This window comes from Hipposideros armiger, unplaced genomic scaffold (genome assembly GCF_001890085.2).
Source record: "Hipposideros armiger isolate ML-2016 unplaced genomic scaffold, ASM189008v1 scaffold_65, whole genome shotgun sequence".
In the NCBI taxonomy this organism is placed as follows: domain Eukaryota; kingdom Metazoa; phylum Chordata; class Mammalia; order Chiroptera; family Hipposideridae; genus Hipposideros; species Hipposideros armiger.
Genome location: NW_017731415.1, coordinates 1,758,171 through 1,779,655, shown reverse-complemented (window position 1 = coordinate 1,779,655; position 21,485 = coordinate 1,758,171). Strand labels below are relative to the sequence as shown.

At 40.0% G+C, this 21,485-nt stretch overlaps 1 protein-coding gene across 10 annotated transcripts in view; it reads right to left on the bottom strand.

Moving 5' to 3' along the window:
* The window catches only part of SAMD12 (sterile alpha motif domain containing 12), a 389,349-nt gene that overhangs the window by 79,568 nt on the left and 288,296 nt on the right, over positions 1–21,485 (bottom strand). For 4 of the 10 annotated variants that reach the window (XM_019642100.1, XM_019642102.1, XM_019642103.1 and 1 more), the window contains one exon: positions 12,799–12,966. The exons of 4 other annotated variants lie outside the window; for them this stretch is intronic. In XM_019642100.1, the coding sequence (XP_019497645.1) occupies positions 12,806–12,966 (161 nt within the window). In that variant the 3' untranslated portion in view covers positions 12,799–12,805. Of the gene's footprint in view, positions 1–12,150; positions 12,779–12,798; positions 12,967–21,485 lie in introns of those variants that run through there. 2 more of the 10 variants (XM_019642101.1, XM_019642107.1) reach the window with 2 other exon arrangements.

Here is a 21,485-nt window from a genome sequence, read left to right as displayed (position 1 = left end):
GGGCAGTGTCACTGGCCCTCATATGTGGGATCCGAACTGGGGCCCTCTGGCATCCCAAGCCAGCTCTTAACCAACGCGCCACTCGGCCGGCCCTATATGTACATATTTTAAATCAAAGAAATCTAGTTCTACATTTGAGGAATTGAATTGTTTTATAAGATTTGTCATAAAAATAAACCCTACATTTTCCCTCCTCCCCCAACTGATTATTTTGGCACTTACCTTCATATCTCTAAATCATATACTTATATTGCTCTTTTTTTTAATATTGCTTTTTTAAAATTAAATTTATTGGGGTGACAATGGTGAGTAAAATTACATAGGTTTCAAGGGTGCAGTTCTATAATACCTCATCTATGTATCACAGTGTGTGCTCACCACCCAGAGTCAGTTTTCCTATACTGCTTTTTAAAAAATGTTCAAACTTTAAAAACATTGATTACCCACTCCAAACACAGAGGACTTAACCGTCCTTCTTCGCTCTGCTTCTGTCACACATATTCTCCGTCCCATGTCCACTTCATCCCAACACCGCCATTTTCATTCCATCAATATCCAGTGTTGACATAATTATACTATTTAAAGGCGATCTGAAACTGAGCATGGCGTCAACTGCCATCACAATTCCTTTCCTGAACCATTGCTGTTTTCCCGGGAGGTAATAACAATCTTGTATTTACATTTGTTTAGTTTTCTAAATATTTATCACTAACTCAGCTCAAACCCTTCACCAGTTATGTCAGTACCCGCTCAGGATGCCCATACTTCAGGTAGTCCATCAGCTTATCTTCCTGGAGACACCTTTCCTGGAGCCTTGCTCTCAACTGTGCCTGGTGGACCCATCCCCAGAGACCATCCGACCCTCTTCAGGAATACAGATACAGTCACTGGCCAGGGTGGGGGTACAGCAGCCTCCTGAATGTACGGAGTGGGAGAGGGGACCCGGGCATGGCTGTTTCTCAAACTTTCCAATAATCTTCATTATTTTAGCTCAGATAGTAGTATCTTGGGTCTGCTCATGTATTTCCCATGAGTCCCTCTGATTTCTAGCTTCCAGAATTTGTGTATTGCCATCTTCCCTTTTGCTTTCCATGTCTTGATGGATTTATGCCCTTAACACTTTGCTTTGCTGTTGTTTCTCTGATTTATTTATTTTTTATTTTTTTAAGTAGAGAACAAATGTAGAAGTGTGCATCCAATCTGCTTTCACTGTTTTTGAGAATGTTTTAGAAATTAAAATTATGGAAAATAATTAAGTTGGCCCTTCATCAACAGCTGTTTATAAGACAATAACCAACATACTCGTATGCTTATCTGTAACTCGTGGGTGCAGATCATGAGGCGTACTCTGCTTCAAACAGGTCATTTGCCGAATTGATGTGAGTACAGCACACCGTATGCCCCAGTGCCCCTTCACTTAACCCTCCTAATTTTAGGCTTCTGGGGAGAGCACTGCCTTCTTGATAGTCTATGGCGGCTTTCAGGCCCCAAATACCTGCGAATTGCTTCAGTCAATCAATACCCCAGTCATGCTCTATTACAGCTGATCAACAGGGACAAGGATGCAATGAGGTGGAAGCAAGATGTTTTATTCAATCAAGTTCTGGGTCTGTTTTATTGACCCCAACACTTGGGTGGTATTTACCAAACCTCTCTACTCTTCTGATCTAGTTTTATTCCTGCTAGCAAAAATTGTTGGCATAAAAACACCTGCACGGGCCTTACTTCAGAGTTGCAGGCTGGGCCGCCCAGCATGACTAGATCTGGGTCCTCAGCTCACCTCTGTCTCTGTCTGTGTGATTTGGGGTAAATCACAACCACTGCAGGCACCTCTCACCTGTGAAATGGAACTTGGTAAGGCCCACAAACTGTACCCCTCGCATCAGTTGGGGTCAGCAGACATAGTGTGGCTGGCACATAGAGAATTTTATGGGAAATATGACTGCCTTTAGTGGTGGTGGGGGAGGGGAAGTACTCCAGTGTTTTCTGTAGTAATCATTACTTCCTACTAGGGTAACACTGCCGGGCTGCTTCACAAGTTCCTATGAATTTTCTGTCCTCTATGTGTATTTCTTTTCTTTTTTGTGCAATGACTATTGTCTCATATTCCCTTTAGAACTAGCCTCCTTTGAGTTTATGGACATTGCAAATAATGTTAGCCAAAATACGTCAGAATCCTGGGGGCAGTGGAGGTAGGCCAGTGTGTAACCACCTAAAATCAGCAGGAAAATGTTATGAAATAACGTGACCTTTTTCTCCTCTTATATGTTTGTGTTTTTTTCTTTGATCAATATCCAAGAACTAGCTGACTCCTCTTTGTATGTATTTCCACTTCCTGAATGGACATTAGCAATATCATTACCACCCACTTTCTTGTCTCCTATCTCACTCTATATGTTTGTCATATTTAGATTGCGAACTCTCAGAGAGTAGAATGGTCTTGTTGGAGTTTTCATCTTTCCTTTCTAAATGTTCATTTGGATTACAATATTTGCATTGTGCACACAGTACATTGAATGGAAATATGCCTCATTTTTTAGGGGGGTGTCTTTCTTTGAGAGGTTAGAGAGTCACAGAACATACTGCGTGCTGAATTTTAGTGCTTTGGGGAGCTTGGCCACTGAAAGAAAAATTAATGATATAAGAGAGTCTTTCCCAGCAATCTCCTCTGCACATCCTTGACCATTGTATAGATCATACACTTGACCTTATAATCCAAAAGAGAGCAACTGTGACGCATATTCTGGATTACACAGAGAAAGAACACATAGCAAAAACAGAGAACAAACAAGGATAAGGAAGAGATAAAATATTTATACCATGAGCAGGCCAGGGGTAACTGCATCAGTTGAATATAATTATTGGGTAAGCAGGGGTCATAGGAGTTTCAAGTTTAAAGCAAATGGAGCAGGAGTAAGTTATCACATCTCTTATTAATAGACTGGGAAGCCACAATTCATTGTTGGAATTCTGAGAACTGCTTGAATGCAGGGAAAGAGTGAGAAGGAGCGAGAGAGAGAGAGTGGAACAAAAATAATTTCTGAGGATCTCATATGTCATCTGTGTAGTAGCAGCTTTTATGTTACCTCACTGAATTTTACTTAAGGGGAAGGACCTGTGATGGCTGACTAGACAAAGTAGGTCATCAACTAATCAGCTCAGAGGAGCATACAGCTCAGAGTTAAGGAGACCAGGACAGTAAAGCCTTCCAGGGTGTCCCTATGATGAGCTTTGAGATACCAGGTGATGATAACTAGCAAAGAGATGCCAATTTGTGGCTTAAAAATAAAAATCCAATAAGCATTCAGGACCACCTCAACAATGAACTGTAATAGGCAATGCAGACACACAGATGGGAAAACGGAGAACCTGCCTCAAAGGACGTGTCCTATGGTGAAGAGGGCTGAGCATCATGGAAATGGGTATAGTCCTGGAAGTAGGGACAACTGTCTCCAGGAAGTCATAATCAAAGGGAAATGAGTAAGGCCTGGGTCCATGATACTATGATGTATTCAATGTTTATTTTGTGCCCAAATTTTCCTGGAATTCTACGTAAGCTATTTCATTTCATAACAACAGTCAATAATTGTTAACATTTATTTAGTACTTACTAAATTCCAGGCTGATATCATTTTGTTTAATTCTTACCCCCATGGTATGGGGTAGGTATTACATTTTCTGCTTTGCAGATGAGGAAATACTTGAGGGAAGTTAGGGAATTTGCAAATGACCAAGTGAGTACATAGTTACAAGTGCTGCATGACATGGGCCTATAGATATAAGAAGCAAAAGTGTAGATTTAGAAGAATGCAAAGGAATACTACTCTGACATAAGACGAAATAGTGCCATTTGCGATAACATGGATGGACCTTGAGATTATTATGCTAAGCAAAATAAGTCAGACAGAAAAGTCAAGAACCATAAAATTTCATTGATGTGTGGAATATAAAACTGAAAGCAACAAAGGAACAAGAAAAACAAATAAAGAAACAAAAACTCATAGATATAGTTCAGTGGTTACCAGAGGGTAAGTGGGGGCGGTGGTAGATGAGGGTAAAAGGGATCAAATATATGGTGATGGAAGGAGAACTGACTCTGGGTGATGAACACACAATGGGATATATAGATGAAGTATTACAGAATTGTACACTTGAAACCTATGTACTTTTACTAACCCTTGTCACCCCAATAAATTTTAATTTAAAAAAGAAAAAAAAAGAAGAAGAATGTGAAGGAAAACAAAATAATTTGGCCACAGACCTAGTAGCTCAAAAAAACAAGAGTTAAATGATTACTGTGAGGTTTCTTGCACATGACATTTGCAATTTTCAAGAATGGATGTCTTCCATGGGGAAACATGACACTATATCAAGAAAGAATGTATACTCCATCCACATTCATAACCATTTTTTTGTTTTATACACTATGAAATATCATATAGACAATATGAAATGAAGAATCTAATAATAATACCTGTGCATCTATTACCAGCTTAAGATGCCAACAATTGTTGCTTCCATCCTCTATGCTCCTCAGATGTGATCAAAAATCTGAATTTTGTTAATCATTTCCTTTTCTTTATAGTTTACAGATATGTATTTTTAAATATGTATTAAAAATTTCCTGCTTATGAACATTATGTAAACTTCATCTACATGGAATGACACTGTATATAGTATTCTTCTGTGATAAGCTTTTATTCTCAACATGATTCATCCCTGTGGGCACACATAGATAAGGTTCATTTGTTTTCCTGCCATATATGAGGCCATTATATGAAGAAGCCACAATTGATTTATCCATTCTATGTCAAAGGGTAATTGGGTAATTTCCAGTTTTCTGCTATGAAAATCAAAGTTACTATGAACATGCTGGTGCATGTCTCCTGGTATATAAGTTATTCTCTAGGTCACGTTTCTGTAGAACTCCCAATATGTTAAACAGAAGTGGTGAGCTAGCGTCCTCATATATTCCTGATTTTCAAGGGGCTTCTGAAAATATTTCACCATTGATTATAATATTTACCATAAGAGTTTATAGATATGCTTTATCAAGTTAAGGACGTTCCATTCTATTCCTAGTTTGCTAAGAATTTTTATCATGAATATTTGTGGAATTTTATAGGATTACCTTTTTTTGATATGTATTAAGATGTCCTGCAGTTTCCTCCTCTAATCAGTTCATCTGAGGAATCACATGAAATAATTTTCTAATAATGAACTAACCTTGCTTCCAGGGAAAAACCCAAATTTATGATACATCACTTTAAAATCCATTGCTCAATTTGGTTTGCAAATGTTCTTTATACTTGTTAATGTTTTAGATATTTGAAGGGTGTGTAATTTTATTTTCTTATACTGCGTGTTAAATTTTGGATCCAAGGTTAATATTGGCCTTATAGAAAAAGTTTGGGTAGATTCCCTCTTTTTCTATTGTGCAAAAGAGTTTATGTATTTTGGAATTGAATATTTGGCAAAGCTCATATGCATGACCTTGTGGTCTAGTGTTTTCCAGTAGAAATAAAGTTAATTATTGATATCACTTTTCTCATGGTTATAGGACTATTCACATTTTCTAATATTTTCTCAAATGAGTTTGGATAATTTATATATATATATATACATATATATATACATATATATATATATTATGTCTTTTTTTACCCACATTTTCAAATTTATCTGCATACATTTATAATTTCACCTTATTATCTGATTAACTTCTTGTGCATTTGCAATTATAGATCCCTTCATGTCCTTTATGTTGTTTGTGCAATTTCATTTTTTGTCATCAATATCATTAATTCATTATTCTTTTCAAAGAATGGACTTTTGATGCTAAAGACCCTCTATTTTTGTTTTCTATTTCATTAGGTTTTTAAAATCATTCTTTCCCATTATCTCTGGGTTTAGTCTGCTGCTCTTTTGCCAAATTTTTCGGTTGATGATTAGCTCACTACATTTTTTTCTAATATAAGCATTCAAGGCTACAAATATCTCTTTAAGTACTGCTTTTGCTCCATCTCACATATTTTAGTAGTACTTGTAATTTAATTTCCATAGTAGTTTCATTTAAGACTTATTCTTTGACCCATAGGCTATTTAAAAGAGGATTTTAAAATGTCCATATGTATGCATTTCTCTTTTTATAACTGATATGTTTATAATTTGCCTGATAAAATGGATTCTTTAACATTTGTTGGGACTTGCTTTTTGCCCTACGATATGATTGATTTTTATAAATTTTCTGTGTCTCCTTCAGAGGAATTTCTATTCTCCAATTGTTGGAACAGTGTTCTTGAGGTCAAGCATATGCATTCTGTTGTTCCAGTTTTCTGTATTCTACTGCAAACCATAAGTACAAATTTCCTACTGTGATGTGAAGTCATATATTTCTCACTGTAATTCTGATAATTTGCCTTTAATATTTGAAACTATGTTATTCATTATATATAAACTCAACATTATGACAGTTTCCTGAGGAATGTTAACTTTTAAGAAAATTCAGCATATCTCTTTATCTCTAGCATATTACTTTTTGTCTTTAATTGTTTTTGTTTAATATTTTTATTATAGTGATGAAGGCTTTCTCTAGGTAATGTTTGCCTGGAATACGTTTTTCTAAACTTTACTTCCAATCATTCAGTGTCTCTTATAAACAAAACATAGCTAGATTTTTTTTTTATCTGAGCCATCCTGCCACCTGTTGGCAGCTCAGCAGCAGCTCAGCTCGGGCTGGGAATCGAACCATTAGTTGCTCAGAGGTCGCACTCTTGAGCGAGCTCTTAACCAACTGGGTCACTTGGCCGGCCCTATAGCTGGATTTTGTCTGATGGTGTGTGTGTGTGTGTGTGTGTGTGTGTGTGTAGTTTGTCATTTAATAGGGAAGGGTAATACAATTGCATTGACTTTGGTTACTGAAATATTTGGATTTATTTCTACAACTTTACTTTGTGGTATCTGTTCTATCTTTTCTATATCTCTTTCTTGACTTCTTGAGGATTTTTTTTTAAGTTTTTTTCTTTCTCTTTGCAGTTTTTTTCTACAAGCTTAGATATGATGAATACATGCACCCTCCATCACTTGGAGCCATGAAAAGCAGATCTGTTGTGGTATGGGGTCTTCCTTCCTAATTCATCTACTAAGAATGTCACCCTTAGGGTTCCTGGCTTTTTGGGTTTCGTGAAGGGTATCTGGTTCAACTTCACATCCTGCTCAGGGTCCAGGCTTTCATCCTATCCATCTCTCTCCCACATTGTGCATAGCTCTAAAACCTAGGCCACAAAAAGCCAGCTCTAGGATTTGCTTACCCCTGTGAAGCAGAGCTTTCTGGATATTTCTTCACTTTGCTCTCTTTTATAGCTCTATATGTGTCTATGCTATGTATGTATGTATGCATGCATGTATGTATGTATGTATGCATGCATTATCTATCTATGTACCTACCTATTAGCATCTAGCATGTTTAAATGCAAAGTGAGAGAGTTTTCTCTAAACATCTGGTCATTCATCTTGCCAGAAGTGGAAGATCATGCTTTGGCTCTGATGCAATCATTTCCTTATGTAGTTTTGACAGGTTTATGCAAGCCTGGGACAAAGGGGAAAGAGTAATATATTTGATTTTATGTCTCCTGAAAAAAACTGCAGAATTATGCTCTTAGATGATATTCTTGAGGGATCAAGAAAACAAAAGGAATTAACCCTCATAAAATGCTTTTCTTCCACTATGTGTATTATTTTCATATCCTCACTTTATTTAATCCTTATAACGGGCTCCTTAAGATTATTATCACCCTCATTTTATAGATGTGGTGCCTGAGGCAATATTTTGAGGTTTTTAAATTCCTGAATTGGGATTCAAACTCTTGCCTGTCTGATTCCATAGTCCATGCCCTTTATCCTGAATCATGTCACCTTTCCTTAAATAGAGAACTCTGATGGATTCCTTTCAGAGCTGGTAAGTACTATCCCAGTTAGTCTTGTGCTGGCAATTTTCATAGCAAACATGCAGCTATTTACCTACTATTGGTTAGAACTCTGCTAATTGCTAGCACTCGTTCTGTTAGCAAACATGGCATTTATTGACTCCAGAAAGAGTCCAGAATGTGGGACAACATAAACAAATGCTTTCAAAGCAAACCTTTGTTTTGGTCTTAGGGTCGAGTAATTTTTATTTTTATCATAATTGCCATTTTTACTTTTGACCCAATATCTCATATTTAACACTCTATAAGCCTCTGAGAGTCATTAAACCTTCCAAAAAATATCTTGATGTCAGTTCATATACAAAATCTCGTAAACTACATCTATTTGTTTATGCAAAAGCCTATGTGGCTTTGCAGGCTAAGCCTAAACTGTTATCAAAGGCCACTATGACCCAAGAGTGCCATAGATAAGCTAATCTCATTTTATCTCTGTGATTCATCACTGTGGAACTTACCACAGGCAAAGGGTTAAAGACAAGGCTCTCTCTCCCTGCAGGCCTCCCTTTCCCTAGCTCAACCTGAATGTTTCAAGTGGATCCAAGAGTGCTCCAGCATCTGGGAAGCTTAGAGAATAAGCCATAAAGATGGCACATGGGCCCGTTTTCACTGGTCATTGGCTGCCTTGCCAGTGGAACAAAACCATTTCTACTCCACGCCAGGTTGGAAGCAACATACCCAGAGACAGCTCACTCTCAAAACATATGGGAAGGGGTTCGAGTTTGGATCACTATAATTTAGAGGTCAGTGATCATGAATGCAAAACCAAGTCAGGCAAGTTTTCTATTTTGAGGCTTCATAAGTGATCAAAGAGGCCAGCGTGGCAGGATAAAGTGAAGGGAAGCGAAGGTGCATTGTTTCCAATATGTAGCCATGTGTATTTGCAGAGTGGCTCATAAAATGTTGTCATATCCTGAGTTATTAAAAGCTCTAAATCCTTCTTTGTGCAAGGCTTGCACCCCAAATACAATTTAGAGTAAAAAAAGTATTAGCGTGCTGTCCCAATGGGTGTCTCTAGCGCTGTTGTGAAAATGAAATGGGTGTGTTTACATAATCTGGGAATTCAGGGAAAACATTATGCAATTCTGTGTAATTTTCCCCAAAGAGTTGAAGTTGAACAAAAATCAACTGCACATCTGGGCCTGGGGCTGCTTCAGCCTCTGATGCAAAAATGAAGATGAATTCCAAGTGATCAAAAAGCTCCAAAGTGCTCACCCCTGACAATTTTTTCCTCCTTGGAAGGGAAAGCATAACCGTTTTTTTGTAATATAAATTATAATCAGCTGGTGTTAGTTTTATTATTTTTTAAGACTTTCTACTGATCAGACCAATAGTCTTTTATTACTGACTGAATACGCATGAAAACAAACAAACACAATCCTAACCGCCTCCATGCTTTTGCTGGCATGGAAATCTATAACAGATCAAACTGAGGTGTGCCCTGGTATAGTTCAATATTAGGCAATAATCATACATTACCGTCTTCTCCTTACTGTTTGCGATTAACATTAATAAGAAACGGTTACATGAGCAGTGATGTGAACACTGTATCTTTTTAAATTTGATTTTAATCACCCATTTCTGGTCTACGTTTGAATTATGCCTTAACTGTAACAAAGACTACAGCTGTCAGATACAGAACTGAAATGGTGAATTCTCCCACCATTTCCTTCATTCGACATTGTGGGGTGCATTGTCAGTGCCTTGTACATGTAAGAGCCAGTAAGTAGAACATCAACTTTAACACTGTAACCTGGACATGCATATTTGCTGCATTTCCTGACTTCCATGCAGTACAGTTCTGTTCCCTGTGAGCCTGAGATGTCTATGTTTCTTTTTGGGGGGCAGCAAAGGGGAGATGAACCGCTTGCTTGGTCCTGTGGGACTCACTTCACCAATGAGGTGGTTGGTTGAGCAGAAACGCGAGCACCGACAACAACACATTCAAACCCACGGACAGACAATTTCCTTTGGCAAATTTCTTGTCTGCAAATAATTCCCTTTGAAAGGATGCTGCTGAGACTCAGAGTTGACCTTTGCATTTTTTTTCTCCACTTGCACATGGGGCTGGGCCATTTTGTCGTTTTTGTGGTGGGGTGATGGCGGGGAGCACAATAAATACTTGTAGGCTTTGTTCTGTGGCAGGTTCCCACACAAGCCACAGAATCAATAGACATAACATTTTCTTTAGCTGAACAAGGAATTCCAAAAGCAAACCCCTGTGTAAATGATAGCACAATGTCTTCATTCTTAGTCAAAATACACTTTTTAGTCCAGTTGCTATGATGTTACAACAAATGCAAAACATCCCCCTAGTGCCACCTTGTAGCCAAGCGACTCCAAGAGCACAATCACTGAACGCACGCTGCGCTTATCTCCAATCAGCCACCTTGCCCACTCTGTGCTGCAAGGGCAGGCATGAGCTTGAGTTTGAGATAGAATCAAGGACAAAATGATCACCCTTGGTACCTCCTGGGCGAGTCTGTAGTACCGCCCTCAATAGAGACGTGGCTAAGGTGGCCTGGGTGCTGCTGATAGTATTTACTGACCTGGATGGGGGCTATGATTCTGAACTATCACGCTCAGGAGCAATAACAAATTGTATTGTAGGTCTGCTTACAAAAACAAGCCCCAAGCAGCAGCGCAAGAGAAAGAAAAGGCTCAAGCATTCTTCAGAAATGAGAAGAAACTGGTATGCGCCTCGCTCCCAGGGAAGACCCATAAATGGGGACAGGAAGTTATTCTTTCATCAGGCAACTGAGACTTAAGTCAATGGAAGTACTTTGTATGTACTGTGCTCTAAGCACTCTGGAGGGGGAGGTTCTCTAGAAATAAGAGCTCGTAATACCTGTCAGCTCTGCCGGCTATCTGCACAGGGGCAGGGAGACATGCTTTCAGTTTATGTGGCAGAGGTAAGTATTCTGGGTCTCCAAGCAGAAGCTGCAAAGCTGCCTTCCTTTGTCCTAAAGTAACGGTCATCCTTATCATGGTCTTAGCAGCAGCTTATGTTTCCATGGACACCTGATATTGGTAACGCTCTCTCACACGTTATCTAAATTCAATTTCAGAAACAGTTAGTGGTATTAGTAGGGCAAATATGCTTTCTCTTTAACACATATGGAAATGGAGGCACAGATTTTCTTAAGGGCAAGGAATCGGGTTAGTCTAGAATTGAGAGGATCCTAACACAACTCATTTCGGCCTCCAGTTCCACAGATGAGGAAACAGAGGATGAGAAAGATCACATGGTGAGTTGGTAAGAGAGAAAGAATAGATTCCACGAAGACTCAGAATCCAGTGCTCTTAAAATGTAGCATCACACGCATCTAGAGAAGAGGGGGTCCCCTCAAGGGGGTTCCTGTGTGCAGCAGGTAGGGGCCTAGGAATGCAAGCTATGAGGCGGGGGCTCTTTCTATCTTGCTCATCATTTTGTCAACTCCTAGCAAAGAACCCGCTCTGTGATAGCTACTCAGTGTCAGGTGAATGAGGGCATGTCTTCTAATAGATACTGGGCATTTTTAGGACTAGATTGCTGACATTTGGCATAAAGCGACAATCTCTGGACCAGAGAGAAGAGAGGCTATGTCATCTACATGCCAGTCATCTCTGTAAATGACATGACACGATACATCCAGAAGCAACTTAGAAACCTGTCTTGGGTGGGAGGGGTCCTGAATCGCCCTGTGACAAGCTGGCAGAGGGCTGAGGATGAGTAGCATCAATCATGGTAGCTTTATATATAGACTCCATACTGAGTATGATTCCGACGATGGTTAAAAACTCTTCCCAAATTTCTAAATCAATAGCTCCTCTACCCTCCCTAAAATTTGTTCATCATCCTTTTTTCTACATTAAAGGGTATGTTTCTCACCAGAGTCCATTTCAAACTAAAGTTGACCCTTGAACAACACAGGGGTTTGGGGCACCGAACGCCCCTCCATCCCACACAGCTGAAAATCTGCATATAGATTTTGACTCCCCCAAAACTTAACTACTAATAGGCTACTGTTGACTGGAAGCCTTAATGATAACCTAAACAGTTGATTCACACATATTTTGTGTGTTATATGTATTATATACTATGTTCTTACAATAAAGTAAGCTAAAGATTAAGAAAATCACAAGGAAGAGAAAAATACATGTAAGTATTTATTGAAATAAATCTGCATATAAGTGAACCCATACAGTTCAAACACATGTCGTTCAAGGATCAACTGTATAGCTCCTCTCCCACCATCTAGGTATAGAAAGCCATCTAGATACATACAGGAATTGTATCCTTCAGGAGCTTTTGGCAGAGATGAGGCCAATACCACTGCAGAAAGGCATGAATGATCTCCATTTTAAGGGAAGTTATTTGGAGAAGGGGGTAAGCAATTGAAGCTAAGTGACGTTGGCTGGTAATAGCTTAATGTACCTCGGTTACAGCTTATTGGGTCCTTTCACTCCCTTCTGATCATATCATAACCCTTTGGCACAAGTAAAAACAATGTATTTCCTTTTCTCAGAGAAGAAACCAAGGTTTGGAGTGGCTACATTCCATTCTCGAGGTCAAACATCTGGGAGGAACTTGAACTCAGGTCTTCTTCATGGTCCTTCCCATTTCCCTAAAGAAATGAGGGCCACGGCGGGTAAAGGCTCTTTTCTCCTTTGATGTCGTCTTCATAGGCTCCTGCAGGATGTTTGCTGAGCAGGTTGAAAGCTGGACTCCAGCAGCTGCCCTTTTCTTCTATGGTCCCAAGAACTTCTCATCCAAAGAACGGGAAACTTCTGTGTAAACCCAACCTGTAAGTCTCCTGCAATTTATTGGGTTGTCGGAAAAGTCATGACCTGTTGTTTCTATGTTTTTTGTTGCCAAAACGCGTCATGACTTTTCCGACAACCCCATACTTCTCTAGCTTTGCAAACATACTAGATTTTGCTCTAAGCTTACAAACATTGCTCAAGTGGAAATTCCAGTTAACTCTGGCAGTAGAGGCTGTACCTGTAGGGGAGGTTTTTAAAAAATTATTATTCTTTATGAAATAAATAAACTAATAACATTTGAAATGACAAATTTCAAATATTCTTGGAATTTGATGAAACTGTACAGGAATCAGTATTTTTGGATGCTTCAGTTGACACCACCCAGACTGGAAATTCAGGGAAGAGGTGCAGGTTTTCAAAGCAAATATGATTATTTTTAGCATGCAGACAGTTTTCATTAGCTGTGGTTCCCTGCCGTATTTTCTTTTCATTTTTACATTAGCCAGATATATTTTTTTTCCTTTTTTTCCCCTTTATGCATATCATTTAAGCCCAAACTAAGCATCAGGCAGAAGAAGCTGGACAACTTGTCTCATGGATTAAATACACAAACAGTAAAAATTCAATGAGCCTAGACATATCACAAATAAAATCTAGTCTAAGTGTGGTTGCACGCGGGGTTTCACTTTATCTCGGCATTTGGCTAGGACTCATGAAGAAACAATACATATAGTAGTCTTTCTCTGGCACTTTACTTGTAGAAGAAATGTTGTCTCTTGGTAAAAACAAAAATATTGCTTTCTAGACACATTTAGATCTTCTTCCTGATGTGTTAATGGCACCTTTTGGGGTATCAATCAACAAATATTCGTTGAGCTCCTGCTATGAGATCAGAGCCACAGAGGGCCTGCCAGGGATATAAAATCCAAAGTAAGAGATTCTTATTCTCTAGGTACTTCTGGGCTAGTTTGGAAGGGTGGACACATTGCTCAAAAGTCCTATTTCTTATTGCTAAACTCATGAAAGATGCTGCTAATCCGCCACAGCATTCTTCTCACAGGCTCTGTCAGTGGCTTTGTCATCTTCCTCTCATCAGCCATACCCAATCTGAACTGGCACATGAGATGAAGCTCCCTGGCCATACCTGAACTAATTTGTGAGACCAAACTAAAGAGAAGAGTAAAAGAGCCAAATGCCGAACTCCTGTAAAGAGGAAAGGTTGTCATTGGTCTTGTTAGTATGGCTCGAACTGGGAGACATGGAGGAGAACAGAATGCACAGCCTCCAAAGAGCAGATGCATGAATAGGAGCAGGGATGTGAATCTGGAACAGGGGTTGGAGAGTGGGGTTCTCATTATCTGGGAGTTTCATTCAGAAACTTCCCCTATTACAGTGTGTTTCCATTCATAAGTTCAAAGCATGGAGATACAGTGGTTTCTGGTCTCTCATCGATGCCTGCTGGCTCCCAAAAGTAAAATGTATCATACTCTGGAAGGTGTGTGAGCTCATTTTCAAAGAACAAAGATGGCCCTGAGTCATACCTTTCCTGTCAATAAAATGGGTAAAATAAAGGTGACTTTAAAACACTGCCAAATCCACCAACCTCATTAAATGCAGTCTTTCCACATATACTCCTTTGGATTCATTATGGGCAACCCCGATGGTTATTTTTTGCCCCCCCCGCCTCCACTCTCTTAGTGAGAAAAAGAGAAAGCTCCAGGTTTCTTGCACTTCTTGAAGACAGATGAAAGAATCAGCCAACCTCTTTGTTTTTTTACAGTTTGGGTGTGTATCTGGCTAGAGGCAGAACTGGCTAGGATGACCTCATAACTTCCCTTCAAGTGATATGAGTCTACACATTTTCATATTGAATTGGACAAGAATCAGCATATTCCATTTTGAACATCTGCACAATTAGATTGACAAGTGAGTGATTCTGCCTGCTTGATCTCCAACCATAAGGACTATAAAATAGCCTTCCTATCTAGACAGAAATGAAGCATCAAGACTGGAAAGGATGGTATAAAATTCATTCAATTCTCTTGCAATCGCCAGAGGTGACATATATAGATATGGACTCAGCAACACTGTTTCCTAGAAAATAGGCTTTGGAGAATCATGAACAAGCATTAGCTAAAAATTCATCTGTTGCTGAAAACAACACAATCCCAGGCAGACAAATGACCTGGCCAAAGTTCCCTCGAATTTCTGAGCAGGTGCAGAAGTCTGTGTTACCTGGTGCCATATCCTGTTATATTCAGGGGGGTGAGGGGAAGTGGCGGGGGTGCTTCCTGATTTCTGATTCAATTTCTTTGCTCTTAGCTATGTTTGTTTAGGAAGGTCACAAGAGAAAGCCTGGAATAATACTTGCACAAATGGACTCTGGACTGCATCTCCCAAATGTGAGTGGTTTGTAAATCCATTTTGCCCAGATCGCACAGTTGGCAACCATGGGTCTTGAATCAACTTTCCATTAGACATCTGATAGTCCCCATGTTATAGTGATCACACACACTTTAGGGAGGGTACAGGGATTTCCAGTTGAACCAGTAGATAAGCAGAAAAAGCCAAACAATCCATATAGCAACTCAAAGATTGGTTGTAGTTAACTATGAATTTTGCCATTAAAAGCTAAGTAACTCATATTTTCGCAGGTCACTGTCAATAGACTTCCCTCAAGTTCTTTTCTGCCATTCCACCACCATCCATCCAAAAGAGACCTACTAATTTGGAATGGCCTGCTTGCACACCTGTCCTGCCGCAGACAACGTGGCAAAGTGGAAACGAACATGGGTTTTGGAGATAATGGGCTTTGTTTCCACACCAGATCTGCCCATTTCTGTGGGACAGTAGGCGATTTCTTTAATTTGTTCAGCCTTGGCTTTCTTGTACGTTAGAAATAATAATTTACTAGCTTCACAGAGCTACTGAAGAGATGGCATGGGACCTCGTCTAGTATCTGGCACAGGGTGGGTGTACAATCATTGGTAGCCGACCCTGAGGAAACGCTTGTTGGATGCTTTAAGAGACATGGTGTGGCTGGCTGTATAACTGTGGTGCCTGTCAGTTTGGTGGTGGTGGTGGGGGAGGTAAGCCTGTGGTAGAAAGCTGGGTTGGGCTTCTCTTTCTGAGATGCTGTTAGGGACATGAATCTTATCTTTTATGGGGGGCCTGTTCATTTTTGAATGTGGTTTGTTTCCTGTTTCTCATCAATTCCTCTGAAACCCATCCAACCTTCCTTTTCTTTCCAGCATCTTTAAGAAACACAGTAAAAGCTAACACTACCACTCCCTTCCCCTCTTAGGATGAGAGCGTTTTCTTCCGTTACCCCTGAGGCAATGTGTCATAAGCTGGCAGGGTTCCCCTGTACTTTTTAACTGGGTGGTGGGACCAGGAAGCTGAGGGTTTGAACGGGATGGATCCATGTGAGTCAGCTGGGTTTCTGGTTTTGATCAATACCTGTGAACCAGAAAAATGGGGTAGATCCCTTAAGAATGGTAAAAGAGGGCCGGCCGAGTGGCGCGATGGTTAAGAACTCGCTTGGGATGCCAGAGGGCCCCGGTTCGGATCCCACATATGAGGGCCAGTGACACTGCCCTCTACAGCTAAGATGCTGAACAACAGCTCAACCTCGAGCTGGGCTGCCGTGAGTCGCTGGCGACGGCGTAGGCTGCAGTCCCTGTGGCAGTGGGTTGCCATGGGCTACCGTGTGTGGCCAGCAGCCAGCGTGAGCGGCCAGCAGCCAGCGTGAGCGGCCAGCAGCCGCAGTGAGCGGCCGTCCAGAAGCCGGCGACTGATCTGCCTCGCCAGAGAAGAGCGCAATGATGGTGCCAACTTGGGCCAGTGAAGCAACGTCCTCCACAACTAGATTGAAGAACAAAACGACAGCAACTTGTCTGTTCCCCTTTCCCCAATTCCCCAGCACTGTTCCCATCCCCCCAATTCCCCAATTAAAAAAAAAATCTTAAAAAAAAAAAAGAACGGTAAAAGAAGTTTGGGGAAGTCAGGTCAAGGATCCACAGTCTCAGTACCCATCATAGCGTCTACACTTACAATAAAATTTAGTTTCTCTGGTGGGTGTTTCATTTGAAATCACCCATCTGTACCCACCATGTTGAATATAGCTAGGAAGGCAGCCTGGTCTTACGTAACCCAAAAGAGCTCACTCAAGCCCTTGCTCCCACACTTACTATCTCTAGGATGCTCCAATTTTTAAAAATTTATTTTCAGCTGTACATTGATTTGCTTTAAGGATTAAGATAACATATGTGAAGCACCTCATTCCTGGATTATAAACAACTATCAGCAGACTTATACCTGGAACCAACAAACTAAGGAAGCATATTCTTTAAATCAACAACAAAATGAAAAATGAGAAGTCAGAGCAAAGCGCTATGGACACTAAAAGGAAATAGCTTATTGATGAAAATAGTTGGGGTAGTCTGGGACTTAGACAGAAACCCTGAACTTGACCTTTATCATCTCTACCTCCTGACAGAAACACCTGGTGCCCAGTTTTTACTAACCTATATAAGTCATGCTATTAATTTGTAATAAAGAAGAAAGAAAGAGAGGACTAAGAGGAAAAGGGTCACTTATGAGGCACATCTGTTGGGGTCTTTCTTGTTGTGTGATGTATGGTGTTGTTATTATTGTTTACCTGTTGTCTGTTTTCCTTCTTGTCCTAGGAAGATACTGGAAAAGTGTGGACTTTGATGAAATTATGAATGCATGGGCTTTCAAGAGCTTGCTGGCTCATGGGAAAGCCCCTAATGAATATATGGCTGGTACAGTCACACTTTCTACCCACACTTAACCAGGCCTGAGCTCATAAGGATAGGGAAATAACAAGGAAAACTTCCGCTTTTCTGGATTGCTTCACTTAAATCCCATGCTCTTAGCAGATACAAGCTTGCCATTGAAAACACCATTGTCACAAGATACCACAGACTAACTGTCCAGAAAAGCAAGTTTGGGCCTCTGAGCTGTAGTCACTTTTCCTATCACAAAAATAACAATGGGAATAATGATATACAACAATAATAGTAATAGCTACCATGATGCCAGCTTCTATGCTCAAAATTTTATAAACATTATCATTGATTCCCCCAAACAATGCTGTAAGGTAGGTATTATTACCCCCATTTTGCAAATGCAAAACAAAATTGAGGCTTGGAGACACTAACTAAAATGCTGATGGTCACAGTTAGCTTCCAGTTGTGCTGGAATGAGATTCAGGTCCATGTGTCAATAAAGTTTTTTTTATGCCACCGCCCTGCACAGCTGCCTATGATGACCTTCAGAAAGAGCTTTTCAAAGTCAATTCAGATTTTGACTGGTTGGATCCTCTTTTCCACCATTTTTTTGTTTTTCCCCTTCTGGAATTGAAACTTGCCACCATTGGGGCGTCGTGCTCTAAGGCAGTGCCTTCACAGACATTGAAGACCATCATAAACTACAATTAGTTCATAATAATTAGCAAGAAACAAATGGTTCTTAAAAAAGCACCCATTCACTTAAATTTTTTTTAATTTCATAATGACTAGTACATAATTATAGTAGAACAGAGCTATTTAGTTAGAAAGAACAGCTTCAAAGATGAGAGCCCATTTAATGTTTATTTGCTCTGGGGTTCTAATTACTTTAAAAACTACTGAACTTCGTATATGATTACTAACGGCATCCACTAGTAGCTTTGAGGAAAGCTGAACCAATCTCTCTCTCTCTTATTTTTTTTTTTAGTTCTATTAACATGGGGGAAATAAATAATAAATGATACCAGGGGCGCGTATTCACTGTGTAATTATTACTTTCCTGCTCTGTTGTCAGTTCAGGTCTCCTGTGCTAGAAAAATGAAAAATAAAACTAAACATGGCTTCCTGGTCATTTTCGAAATGAGACCAACAAAACAAGACCAGTGAGGAACACTACACATGGTATTTGTCTCGGTCATCCATTAGCAAATCCTGGTAGTTTCCATTTGGTTTCATTACATTTCCAATATGTGCATGCATCAATTCATCTTCTTTCTTCCCAGAGTTAAGATTTATGCATTTTATTAATCACCTCGCCCCAGCCATCTCAGCAGCTTCATTTAGCAGAGTAAACCAGTCAAACGCTGTCAGACTTCTGGGGACGTCACATGGCAAACTTTGGATTCCTGGCAACTTGAATTACTCTTGTCAATAGATTTTCTGGAGCGATCTATCTTAGGGCCATCTAATATATCACATCTGCCTCTGCTCGTCTCCTAATTGATAGGCTGAAAGACACCCGTTAGATCTCATAAACGTCCCCCTGAAGAAACCTCAAGATAGGGATCACTTGGCAGCAGCAACTCAAAATGGCAGGCAGCTCAGCGTTGTTTTCCAAACGTGATTTGAACGATAGGCGGGGCCTGGCGGCCATTCAGTGAGCCCACACTTTCCAAAGAGCTTCGATAAGCCACAGTGACCGTCCACGTCTTCTCTGCATGATCAGATGGTCGAAAAATGTAATGTGGTCAGGGGTGGTGGACCAGTCACTCATTATGGCTTCTTCACTTACGGGGTGCTAATCACATTCAGCATCTGCTCACACTTCCCAAGTTGTTGTCACCAATTCTAATTCTTGCTCATACTGTATTTTTTATGTATCATCACTTTTCTGATGCCAACTCCACTATGCTAAAGGTGTGAATGGACACAGTTCTAAGCATACTTAGTGTGGACTCAAATAATTTTCAAATACTCTTTGTTTAGTCCCCAACAGCACGTCTGAGCTCCTGGCCATCTTGCTTGGAGATACAAAGAGTGTAGAGTTGGATTCCAAATGTGCTCTGATCAGAAAGAAGCAATCTTAACACGATTTACTTAAGAAAGGTGTCCGCTGAGCTTTTTCTAGGTTTTATCTGTTTCTAGGATCCAACAGAAGGGTGTCAGGGTGGCACTTTTCATACTAAAGGATTCAAATAAGAAAAAGTCCATGACTTGCAAGCTTTTACAAAGGATGAGCTGAATAAAATTTATGGCCCTTAATTAACAGCATGGTGCATGAGACCAAAAATAAAAAATGACCAATTTGATATTAAGACAATTTAATCAGAAATCTAGAAAAGAAAATGGGTTACGACAGTGCTATTTCTACCGTCTTTCAAATGCAGTTTTGTTTCCCAAATCTTGGAATTAATAACACTCAAAACTCCTCAGCCTCACAAGTTTATAAAGTGGTGATGGGGTTTAGCAAACAGGCTGCTGCTAGACGAGAAACTGAGAGATCAGTATTGTAGCCTTCACCTTGAACTAAACTGTATGGTCTCAGGCTGAGTCATTAACTCCCCCTGGAATAGACAGTGGTTCTCAACCAGCCCCCCTCAAAGGCGGCAGTTGGCTGCCTTGCACTGTTTTTGCTTCAAATTCCATTAACTGAAAGAGGTAACTAGTTATTTCATGCTAATCCAATACTTTAATGGAAGGATCATGTTTTTACTTAGTGGGAAATCAATTTGCTACTTAATAAGCGCACATTGTAAAGCGAATCTTTCAAAAAGGAAAACTCTGGGAAAAATGTGTTTTAAATGGGAACTTGGTTGTGGCCAGTTTAGTAATGGTTTCACAAAAATCCCTTCAAGTTCAGGATTCTATTACTACAAATCTGTGTGTGTGTGTGTGTGTGTGTGTGTGTGTGTGTGTGTGTGTGTATTTCTTTCATTCTTTTCCGATATCTTTTGATTTTCAGTGTGGGAGAGTTTTTATTTACTAAACCCATGACTTTATAACTCCTTCCCATGCAATACCTGCAGAGAGAGCATTTGAACCAAACCTCACAATTTCCTTGGCTTACACACTTCCTCGCATCACTGCCCTGATTATTTTAATAAGCAGCTAACCAAAATTCTGGCTTACGTTTATATTTCAGCTTAATTGTGTACAGTTCCCAGTACAATGAAAACTTTGGTTGCTTTTTTATTTGTGACAGTGTTTCACTGCCATCCATTCCTTAGGGACACTTATAAATAAAGTAACTTCACTGCACATACATCCATTCCTTCCTTTTTTTAGTTCTTCCTCTCTTTTTTCTTTTAGATTAACAATGCAAAGAAAAGCTCTCAAAGCTGGCTGCCTACATGAAGAGACAAGGAGAGGCCCTGTCCAGGCCTGAGGGAGCGTCTACACCTGGGGGATGAAAAGGAAACATGCACAGTGTTTCGTGGGTCGGCCACACAGCCCGAGGTGCTTTGGCACTCCTCCCAATGTGTTCCAGTCATTTAGCAAACAGTTTTCTCAAAGGGGGGAAGAAACAGGAAGTGGAAAAAAGAATGACATGGAAAGTCACTTACTAATCGTAGTCCCCGGGGAATGGAAAACAAAATTCCCCTCATGGTCTAATTATTCTTTGGTATTTTTAATGAAACCAAATCAGGCGAGTTTCCAGTGTCTGGCTGATGTTTCAGAGGCTTGATTTCCATGTGTCCTTGTCTCTGAAAGGAAATATTTACTAACTTCCTAAACCTTCCTTATTATCATCTATTACCATTTAGTTCCCAGAAAGGCCCTTTGCTATTTTTCTAACATGGAGGGAAAAAGCTAGAGGATCCTAAAAGATCTATGTGAACTGTCATATGTTTTGCCTGCGTGAATCTGCAATAACATGATTTCAGAATTTGGTGTCAGGTCAACATAGGGCAGCTGATGCTTTGGTGACAACTTATTAGGCACATAGCAATGGATCCTAAGCACGCCCTTGCATAAGGGGTTAAAGTGAATATACTTGTCTTTT